Source organism: Macrobrachium nipponense, chromosome 21, assembly GCF_015104395.2.
Source record: "Macrobrachium nipponense isolate FS-2020 chromosome 21, ASM1510439v2, whole genome shotgun sequence".
In the NCBI taxonomy this organism is placed as follows: domain Eukaryota; kingdom Metazoa; phylum Arthropoda; class Malacostraca; order Decapoda; family Palaemonidae; genus Macrobrachium; species Macrobrachium nipponense.
This window is the reverse complement of record NC_087212.1, coordinates 74,463,699-74,475,698: the sequence shown is the minus strand read 5'-3', so window position 1 is coordinate 74,475,698 and position 12,000 is coordinate 74,463,699. Positions and strand designations below refer to the sequence as shown.

Here is a 12,000-nt window from a genome sequence, read left to right as displayed (position 1 = left end):
GAGTGCCATTTATCTTCCTTTAGCAATGTTCATGCGGTTATCGGGGGATTCTAAATTAAACCGTACAATAACAAACTTCAGGGATAGCTTCGCCCAGCTCTGACTGTTTCTGTCCATATCAGGATTGCTCCTACCTCGGTCATTGGATGTCTTCCCTGAAATGAGCACGAAGGCGATTTGAATATCTGCTATTATATGTAAACGTGTCATAGTAAGGCAATCTTCCTCGGTCCACATAATTTTAGCAAGATACGTTTAGCGAACGATGTCATATATGCATTAATGATTCATCTTAATTCCAGTCTTCTGTCAAATCAACATTACTTGAAGATACAAGTAGTACTGTGGTTCATAGGTCGTGTGCCAACTGAATCAATAATTTTGAAATGCGGAAGCGAAGCACCCTGCACCACCATACGGATTCGGCTTCCATATGGCTTAAGAAAATGACTGGAAAGCGAGGATCTGGAGCTTCCACTGGAGCGAGAGTTTCGAAGCGGCGGGTGGTCGCAGCAGCAGCAGCTCGCAAGACCCAGCGATCGTAGGGCTTCTCAATGTCCTCCTCTTCGGCTCAACCGGGCTTCCTAAAATTGTTTCATCGTATGTCATTGTAATGCCATTCCGATTTGTTGCAGTGGTTTCGCTGTATTGCTGTTCATGCGTTGGTGAAGCACATCCCTTGGAACCTCGTGTTGAAATGTGTTCATATCTTGAAGAACAGTTCAACTGTTGTATGGCTGAAATACCTTATGGATAAAAAATTGCGTTGTGTTTTACTGCTTTGTCTACGTAGAGTTTTACCGATATTGTAAATCAACACAGCTTCATTAAGATCAATGTAGTGTATTTATTCAACCAGTCGCTCTTCTTTGAACTCATACGCTTCATTCTCGTTGAAATGACCTGTTTCAACAATCCTTCTTGTCTTCAGACAACGAGTGTCATTATTCAACCGTTTCTCAGACAACAACAACTCGAGCCAAGACTATTTTATACGGCATCTTTTTCTCGTCAGCATCCTCAACTTCCTACTCTTACGTATCGCCTGAAAACCTAGTAATAGGACGCATTTGTCATTCAGCGCGCTATTTCCGTTACGAGGCTTGATAGTTAACACTTAAAGAATTCAGTCCATAAGGGAATGAATAAAAGTTGCAAGATTCCTATTTCTACGATGTTAAAAAAAAAAAGAAAGAATGATTTGAAGCCCTGCCTTTTCTTATTCTGAAAACTTTACTGACTCTTCTGCTGCAGGATCTACAAAATATTCTTGCAGTAATAATAATGTCTGTGGACTTGAGAACCATTGCAATGGTCAACTTGATACTTTCTGCCTGGTTTCAACAACAGGCCGCTGTTGCAACAACACTCGGAAACTGGAGAAAACACTTACACACTCCTCCAGTAATCATCAACAAGAACGTGCCCATTGGAAAAACCTAAGCCTCTTCTGTCTAAAGAGAATGTTTTAAAACTCGAAAAAGCTTAGAAAGGTCCTGAGATATCAGCCACCATGCTGGATACAAACACAAATCCATGTAAATGGAAAGACCAATATGAAATTGGTATGCAGCATCTGAGTCATTCTTTCTTGTGCAACTTGGTTTTCCTCAAACCGTTTTACTGCACCGAATGACCTTATAGGTCCCAGTGCTTAGATTTTGGCCTAAATTTGATATTCCATGGTTCATCTAGTGTAGGACAAATCAATCCCTTGTAGGACTAGCATCTGGCAAGCAGGCAGAGCTGATTATAGCTTTAGTTTTACCAAGTGGATAAGGGGGACAAATTTTAATGAATATATGCACTGATCATTATAAAAATGGCTCACCCTGTATTCGTCAGGTTAATGCCACACACGACACCCCCCCCCCCCCCTCGTGTCTCTGTCTCTTCGGAAAACGATTTTACAGCAAGTATTGCTACTGAAACTATATTCTGACGGCGTGCTGGAGTATTCAGCAAGTTACGTGAATGTAAATGTCCGACCGTTCGCAGGAATTTCATCTTGAAATACTTGCTAAGGAGAACTGTCTCTTTCTGATACCGACCATTCAAAGAGAGAGAGAGAGAGAAAGAGAGAACACATACATGCCTGTATGTATAGTGGAATCTAATATGCTGTGTGCAGAGTTATATGTTAGTTGAACGCAATAGTTGTTAATATAGATTCCAGAAGAGAGAGAGAGAGAGAGAAGCCTTACGATCATAGAGCTCTGCCGAGTTTGACCTGTCGCTGTTAAGGCTTAGATGAGGCCAGTTGTGTCGACAGGCAGTGACAGATAAGGAGTGCGGGCTCCACCTGCCTTTTAGTTTTAACTTTGACGTCGAAAAAGGCTGTCAAAGTGGTTGCCAAGACACAGTGTCAAATCCCACATTCTGTAGCAATGACTATTAAGCAGTGAGAACTTTTCCTAGGTCGAGTTTAGTGCGTTCAGTGGCCACAAAACTGTTGGTCGAGGAATTTTTCCCAGAAGCGGTTCGAAAAATCTGTCGGCATGTCCTGATGAACGGGATATTGAGATTTGTTTCCTCTGAGTAACCTTCGGAGACAGAAAACTTACACCAAACTATCAGTGATGTCTAATAGGAAAGAAAGAAGACACTTAACAAATGCAACGAAAGTCGTTACATGAATGTCGTAACGATGCAAAATGGTGACTTGAAGATTCTAGAAGTTTTGTACATAATGGAACTTTTGACTTTCGCTCAATGTCCAGTCACAAATATTTTGCTTTAAACAAAAGAATTCAAGATGAACAGGTAAGAATAACTCAAATATTTCTTCTGTCATTTGTGCTTTAACACTGTTATTCATCATGACTTACTGATAATTGGGTCTGATGTCTTTTCAGCGCATTTTTAAAGAGGTAGTTTCTTCTAATGTGCTTGTACCTCCCAAAAAGAAATTATTGTATGATAACTGTTGTTTTAGAGGTATCTTTCTTGACTGTCAAAATGAGAATCATGGAATCGAATCTAGCAACAATCCTCTTTCTGTTAAAGGCAGAGAAAAATCCCTTTTCCCTTGCACAGATTTTCTCGTACTTTCCAGTAAAAGGTTTTACGTCAGTAGCGTAGCTACCATTAATGGCTCCCCCCCCCCCCCCCCCCCCCGTGGGGCCCATATTTCCCAAGTCTGGAAGAGTTTAGGGATGGGGAAAATTAGGACCAATCAGAGCGCGTGGAGCTGATTCATGACGTCACAAACCACGCCTTTTAGCTCCCTCCTATATCCATTACTGCCGCCAGTCACGATGCCGAAGAAATACTTTCTTCTCAATTTCACAGTTTACGGCTTGTATGGCATATATATTTTAGTCAGATATATCTAAACATAATGCAACACTTATTTAACAATATTATTCTTCAAATGAGATACACCATGAAATATATTACGGTTATTGGCTTCTCCCTCTTGGTAAATAATATTTGCACGTCGCGAATTTCTTAATTATATACGTGAAAATGCATATTTAAAGCCATTTATAAAGAGTTGTGATAACTCATGGTATGAATCAAACAATATACAAGATGGTAAAAATGATGGTATCTGACCTGTTTGTAGGGGAAGATAGAGAGAGGGAGTAGGCTTACACTACGGATTTCTATGGACATATGCTATTTCGTAGCAATGCACATTGTATAAAAGCAATACACTGATCATACTAGGCCATGAACAGAAATCAGACTGATATAGTCCCTACTATTTACAGGGACACAGTATCAGCTTCATTCATTAAATTATTTCAAGAGCTAATGTGCCCTTAAGGAAACCTAAAGAAAACTACGGTATTGTTGTTTTGGTGATGTACGTTAGCCTATTGGAACCAAATATTCCGTTTTCATAAAATCTTCCAGATGTCCTTTCCTGATTGGTCCTTGTCATTCATTGTGTGCGAATATATAAAAAGTTTTTATTGAAAAATTTTTGCTTTTGATTTTTACTTTTCATACATTGTGTACAAACAAATAAAAAGTGATAATATAATTCAGTACTGAATATTTTTAGCAAGCCCTTACGTGATTTTTGCTTTAAAATCTTTGTGTACAAAGAAAACACTGATTATTTAATATTTTTAGCAAACCTTTCGTACTTGTCATTCATTGCGTGCAATCAAAATGAGTATTTCATTATTAGTATGTAATACTTTTAGCAATTATAGGAGTACAGAATATTACCTATTTACGGAGTTACAGTAGACTTTTTACTAAGCTGAACTAGAGCAGAATTGATGCATAAATTTATTAGAATTGCGATATGCTTTAAAGTAATTTTGGATGACACTTTTTTTCCAACTTTTAACAGAAAATTTTATGCAAATATTCAACATGTATTAATTAAAACCAGGGATAACGGTAGTATATGAGTATACTATTATTTTTTCATACAAGCTCACACTCAATGGCCTTAAATTAGGTGCATAGAATTTTTAATTTTTTGCATATAGATTTGTGGCATTATGCCAAGCACTGGGGCAGCTAAGGCCATTCAGCGCTGAAAGGGAAATTGACATTAAAAGGTTTGAAAGGTGTTACAGGAGGAAAACCTCAAAGCAGTTGCACTATGAAGCAATTGTTAGAAGAGGATGGACAATAAGATGGAAGAAAGAAAATATGAACGGAGGCAACAGTAAAATGAATGAAAATAGTTGCAGCTAGGCGCCGAAGGAACGCTGCAAAGAACCTTAAGTAATGCCTACATAGCACCGAATGAGGCACTATCACCCTACGGAGTGCATAAATTTCTCATCAAAACTAAATCCTCCACATTTCTTTTAAACATATGGCAGTTACCATTTTAGTTCTGTACATGATAGCTTTTTATAGCCTGAAACAACTGGCAGTAACGCCTGAAAAACGTTCCATGCTCCATGCTTTTAAAATTGTCACTTTCAGTCCAAGATTCTTGATGGGAGTCAAAGTGCCGCGAAGTTCTTGGCCTCCTGACTGTAGTCTGTAGTACTAGTGCTAATTACAGATCATATACCATCATTTTTACAATACCATCCATTTGACCGTTTTGTATATTGTTTGATTTATCCCATGCGTTATCGTAACTCTTTCTAAATGTCATTAAACACACATGTTCAAGTATATAATTTAGCAACTAGCAATGAAAATGTTATTTATGGACTAAATATCGACTTTCCGAGCAGGAATTAAGAGACACTGAGTACTATTACCATGAGGGAGAAGGCAATAACGCTTAATATATTTCACGGTGTATCTCATTTGAAGAATATATTGTTTGTTGAATTAGTATTGCATTATATTTAGATATATCTGACTAAAATGTATAGGTCAAACAAACCATAAATTGTGAAATGGGGAAGTTTTTCTTCGGCATTGTGACTGGCAGTAATGGCTATGAGACAGTGTAGCTAAAAGGCGGGGCTTGTGACGTCATGGACAGCTCCACGCGCTTTGATTGGTCCTAATTTTCCCCATCCCTAAACTCTTCCAGACTTGGGAAATATGTCTCCCGGAGCGGATTCTGAGTGTCCCGTTCCCGTGCTAAACAGTACTCAAGTGGTGAAAATTGAACACCCATCTTAAACCTTAACATCTCTATCTTTTATCTTATCTCATAAATCTAAAACAAAAGCAACACAGCAGATTTACATTGGAACCCTACGAGCTTATTTAGAAGAGAATTCGCTAAAAAAAAAAAAAAAAAAAGCGAAGTCAATGATTAGAGAAGAGCGTAAATAGTTCTAATGGTCGACGTGGCCGGAAGAGAAGAGACGAGGGCGTGTGACCCAGGAGAAAGAAAGCAGGGTTGCCGTTGTCAAAAATTGCTTGCTGTTAACAGCAGTCGATAAATTGCTGTTCAGTGTCCCAGTCAGACGAAATATGCTAGAAATTCTAGAATTATGCTAGACCAAACATGCTCAAAAGTTCCTAGAGTGCACTCTCCCCCCTTCCCCAACCCCAGACAAGGCTTGCACCGCTACCCCCCCTCAGTTACGCCACTGCAAACAGTATCTGATTAGTTTATTGTTTATAAAGAAGCCTTAGCTACTGTCATTGAACACCAACTTCAAACACACCAACTTCAAACGCCGAAGCAAAGGCATTTAATGTTGAGATAGATCATGATGAAGTAATCGGATTCGTAAATATGAAAAAAAGTTACCAATGCTACATTTAATAGTTTTCATGCATCGGAATTTCTGTAAGGTTCAAGCAGCTTTTACTACATGTCATTGCAAAAGATGGAGGGCATTAATGAATCTTACCTAGCATGATTCACACCTATAGCTGAGACTGTTTTATATCTTCGATCAAAAATCTTAAATTATAGAATTTTAAGAATTTATTTATTTATTTATTTATTTGCTTGTTTTAGATGCAGAGGACAATGGGACAGGTAACCTATAGCTCAGCCTAGCTTAGATCAGATAGAAACGGTAAAGAAGGAATAAGTTTGGCGAAAATCTGTCTTTTTATTAATTGAAAAGAATCCCAACGCTTGCTAGTTGAGTTCGAGAAGCAATACAACCCAAACTATACTCTAGGATTACTGATTTTCTGGAAATGAATGTAGGAGTTGGTGGTATGACGAGTTTTACAAACTTCATTAAGCCCAATGGATTACATGGTAAAGGAGACAATGTCTTGCAATATCATGCTAATAACTTAGCATCACAATTGGGTAGCAATAACAGGGTGGATATGAAAAAAAACCCGAAGAAATAAATTGAACATCAAAACACAACGCCAAGCATTAGTTGGAGAATAAAAAGTTCTGTGTTCGTTTCGAGTTAAGTATGATACACACAATAAGGGTTGATGTGGGACGCTGAATCATATTTTCATCAAACAGAAATAAACATTAGTGTGTGTGAGACAACGCACTTGACCTTGTTATGGACTGCTGTCTCGACAAGCTCCAACAAAAACACGCATACAAGAGATAGATATACTGGAGATGGTCAGTGATAAAAAAAGATGATAAACATGGGTGAGATGACAAAACCAAGAACTGAAATAGGAAAGACATCCAGTGAAGTTCCACAACAGCAGATATACTGCAGCAGTCAGAAAAAAGGTAAATCTAACTAAGTTCATACATACTCAAGAGGTATCTCGGCAAAAAATGAAGGAAGAATAAGTATTATAGTTCTCAATAGCCCATAATTTAAGTTACAGTGTGAGAATTTTAATCTGGCGAGATGGTGTCAAAAAGACGTAGTATAAATTTCAGAAGCTGTGGGTCTGTGAAGGTGTGTATTGTGTCAAGATAAAACTGTCTGTAAAATTTGAAAAACCTGGGAGGTGCGGTTCTCAGTTTATTGCACTAAATGGAGCCCCATGTTTGGGGTCATTTCAGGGTACAAATCCAAATCAAGTAAACTTGGAGCTAAAGTCGTACATGTTTCCCCTTGCATTCTGAACTTCATTTCATTTCATATAGCACTATTATTCTGAAACGACCATTTCTGGTTTCCTAAGTTGATCTCGTGATTGGGATGGCAACAAGGTATGAAGAAACTTTGGTTCATTTAGGCATTGTTGGTTTACTGAAGTTCCAGGTAAATGATTCTTTGCATGATCCTGATTTGACAGCGGGAGTGGCTCCGTGTTTTTAAAGTGAGCAGTTTATGAGACCTGACGATGGTAATTTCCCTCATAGAAGTAGACATTCTGGTTCTAAAGGTGTTTCAGTTAAACAAATGTTGGTCTTGAGCGATGCGTCGAAGCGATTAATATCTTTATAAACGAGGAGGTGCCTGTAGAAAAGAAGTGTGAATGAATATTCTTCAACACTGTAGGACAACTGCTGTCAGCGTCAGCCCCGGGTATTGATATAATTAACAAACGTTCACTCGAACGGCAATAATCCGTTGTTACAACTCGTGTAATGTTTATACCTTCGCTTTCTGAATGTTACTTCTCTAGTGAACATGCTGTAATAAAAAAAAATTAACAAGTAGGAATGGCTCTACAACGATTTTCACGAAATTTTCATACAACACAGAATACACACTAAGATGGTCGTCCGTCAGGGCTTCAGCATGGAACGCCCGTAAATGCACTCTTTATGTGACTCTCTTCACGTGTACAGTCCACCAGCGGTCTGAGTCTACTTTGGTCTTTCCACCGTGTTCCAGAAAGTGAATTAAGCATGCTAATGTATCTTATTTAGTACGGCTACAGTTTCGTATACATCGTAAGTTAATATGTGTGGATACATCTGAAAATTTCTTGATTTCATGATGAAATGTATAATGATGAGTAATTATGATTATAATACATGACAGTTGAAAAACATAATGAATGGATGGTATGAAATACTGTACTCGTAATTATTGGCAAGAAACTTGGGTAAATGAACAGATATGCGTGAAGAACCGTTTTTTTAACTGAAATGCACCGTAGAAAAGAAAAAAAAAAATGACGAGCGAAAAACGTTATGAGGATTTCAACTCTACATTATATGGTTTTCATGTTGACCCCAAAATATCGATATCATAATACTGAATGCACCTTAGGAGGAGGGCGGGTGTGAACGGGAATGAGTCTCACAGATGCCAAAGGAGCCTGATGACTGAGGGAATGAAAATAATAGGAATGATAATATTGATAATCCACTGAACATGAATCTAGAGTAAAGGAAAATTCTTTCGGAAAAATTCTACGCATCCTAACCGTCAGGTAATACCAGCGCACAGAACATACCCCTTACGTATATGTATATATACAGGCCTATTTATCACCACTGATTATAGAGGGGTTTTCGTTCTGCTACTCGACTGTGGCGCCTCGTTGTATGCACGCTTTAGGCCTGCGCGTGATCCGGCTATGAATACTAACTTCTATATCCTTATATACTGACTACGTGCTCGGTCTTCTATTTTCTTCAAAACACAAAACTTTGTCTAGATATTTTCTATCAATTAATGTTTTTCCTTTTCTCAGCGTTTTTTTTTTTAATCTTCAAATTCTTCCTTCGGTCACTGCAAGTCTTCTTTCCTATCACCAGAGGACTCTGTGATACTACATTATGTTCATTCATGACCGAAATTGCTCACATAATTAATTTCCGTGACTTTCGTCAATTTTGTAGTCCACAGTCATCAAGAGGGAATATGCACCAACGTCTTTCAGACCTATTTATAAGTATATACACACACACACACACACGCACACACACACACACACACACACACACACACACACATATATATATATATATATATATATATATATATATATATATATATATATACTATATACATACATATATATGTAAGATATCCCCGGAATTGAATGACAGTTTAAGTAAAGATAATATTAGGAATAATAGATTAAGGCAAAGAATAATATACATATATATATATATATATATATATATATATATATATATATATATATATATATGTATGTATGTATATACATACATGTATATTATATAATATATATATATATATATATATATATATTATATTCTTTGCCTTAATTTATTATTCCTAATATTATCTTTACTTAAACTGTCATTCAATTCCGGGGATATATTACACATGAACAGAGAGCTAATTTCAGATGCAGTAAGTAAATTACCCCTGTCCCAGACAATTGCTGTTGTTACTGAATAAACCCAGTCATTAAAACCATCATCATGAAAACAAGTAATGAGCTTGAGTCACCCCCTTACAATCAGCCCCACCTGGTATTTTCTATCGCCCCAAAATTTCTGGTCACATCACGGAGGACAAATTGAAAGTCCTCGGGCTAAGACAAAGCAACTTGCCTCGAGACGAGACATGTTCGATCCGCTGAAGCCAAAGCAACGCAAACCGGAAGGCCTCTACTTCTGTATATAATGCCGGGTGGAATGGCTCCCCCTCCAACTCGAACCCTTGGCGTGACAGGGTCTTTGACTGGGTTTTCTCTTCAGATGCTATTACTCTAATACGTTCTGGTGGTCGGCGGTGGAGATGCGATGTAGTATTATCGACATGTTTAAAGTGTAATTTTACAGAGCCCGTCATTATGTTAGTGCTGCATTGTCTCCAATATATATATCATTAATTTGAACAATTGTTCTTCTACACTATTTACGCCTGAAATGAATAATTACGAAGTATATTTAATTTAAAGAAGAAATTATACCTTTCGCTTGTTAATGACAGCTCGTAGGTTACTGTAATCAAAATACCTATATTATATAGGAGCTAACATAGATCTCTTGTTGAAGAAGGACTGCCATCATTTCAACCGATAGTCCTTCAAACCATACCTTAACCATTAGAATGTCTTAACATAGCCAGGAGGGTTGGCCTCCCAATCCCCTTCCCCACCCTTTTCATGACCATCCATCATTTCTCTTCCTATTCCAGAACCGCTCTATCACAAAAAAAATGCTTGGCACTCTCATTAGTCCTTTGGAGAGTATAGGTACACAAGACTGAGACAAAAGTGTGGACTTCATCATTGTCTCCTTCGGTCAAGATAGGGGAGCTTCAACATCGAATGCCATAAACACATAAAAGTTATCAGTCATATATCACGTCGAAAACGATGAATTAATATCATGGGAATTTCATGGTTCTGTTGTACTAGCTAAGAGTACCTTCTAGACAACGGTTTCTAATTGATTTTTTTCTTCTTCTTATAGCAATGTTTATTCGAACACATAATACAGGCAGGCTCTGGGAAGGAATGGCCGAAATTTATGCACAGAACGCTGTTCTGGAAAATTTGTGAGAAAAATACGATTGTCACAACCTTACCTCGTAGAGTAATCGATTCCGTATCGTCCAAGTTCTTCAAGTCTTAAATTTTTAAATCCTCTCAGTAGACACAGGGAAGAATGTGTAGGGTTCACCACTGAATTGATGCCATGCGTCCAACAGCTGTTAAAAAAACACCACTCAGACATGTTTCAGGGGACTGGTAAATGAGGACTAAAAACCATTGCTTAGTCTCAGTCTATCTCTCGGCAAACGCCAAAAAAGTCGTAAACGCGGAAAAAGTGTTATATCACGAAGGAAAGATATTCTATCAACGACTTTGTTAATGCTGTTTTTCGTGTTGTGAAATGCATGTTCTTCGCATATTTGTTCTGTCGATTCAATACATGTAGATTTCATAATTATTATTTACGTCGTACTGAAACTCCCATTGTTGTGGACTTTGTATGGAGTCATTATGGTGATTCAGTGCCACATTACGAGAAAATGAAATTGTCGACTCGCCCACATACCACGAGAGAGAGAGAGAGAGAGAGAGAGAGAGAGAGAGAGAGAGAGAGAGAGAATCTTACTACAAAAAAAAAAAAAAAAAAAAAAAAAAAAAAAAAAAAAAAAAAAAAAAACAGTAGTTTGGTCTGTCTGTCTGTAAGCGCTTTTCACCGGTGCAGAATCCTACGTAAATGCTTAACAGCTGACGGACCAGTTTATTAGCATTAGGGGTTAAAGAGGGGTGAAGGAGAGAGGGTCTTTCCCTACTCAGTGACTACCTAACTAACAAGACCAAGCCATTTTCAAATCGTTGCTGAATATGGTTAGATACGGGTGAAAGGTACTTCCGGGAAAGCTACCGCTCGGTTGGTAGTTAACGGTAAACATTGAATTGTGAATTTTTACGTTACTTTAGTGTAGTCACATCGTCTGGGGCCGGGTACCCGGTCTCACCGCCCGGGTACTGGTCCCTACTCACTAGTTCTCACAAAAAGATCTCAAACGTGTTCTATGGTTAAAAATATACAGAAAAATTTGCAGCTCCTTCCCAGAATGACCTACTTTCAGTGAAATAAAAAAACAAAAAATTATGTTATTACACTGAAGAAAGCTTTTCAGTAACTGTTTAAACCTAACCACAGATTCCCGTTGACTTCTTTTTGTCCTAAGCAGCTGCTTTTCATGACAAGAGAATGTTGTAGATCTGTGATTGGGATGCGTGTATCACCAGAAGTTACCCCGGGTTCGATCCTAAGCGACAAATACTTTGTATATCTTCATAGTCACATTTCTCTTAATTCAAAGGTAATAT

The 12,000-nt window shown here is 37.9% G+C and overlaps 1 protein-coding gene across 1 annotated transcript in view; it reads left to right on the top strand.

The window, feature by feature from the left end:
• Nucleotides 1-2,208: 2,208 nt before the first annotated feature.
• The window catches only part of LOC135198175 (uncharacterized), a 47,122-nt gene continuing 37,330 nt past the window's right edge, over nucleotides 2,209-12,000 (top strand). The window contains exon 1 of the mRNA XM_064225694.1: nucleotides 2,209-2,763. Within this exon, the coding sequence (XP_064081764.1) occupies nucleotides 2,756-2,763 (8 nt within the window). The 5' untranslated portion in view covers nucleotides 2,209-2,755. The remainder of the gene's footprint in view (nucleotides 2,764-12,000) is intronic.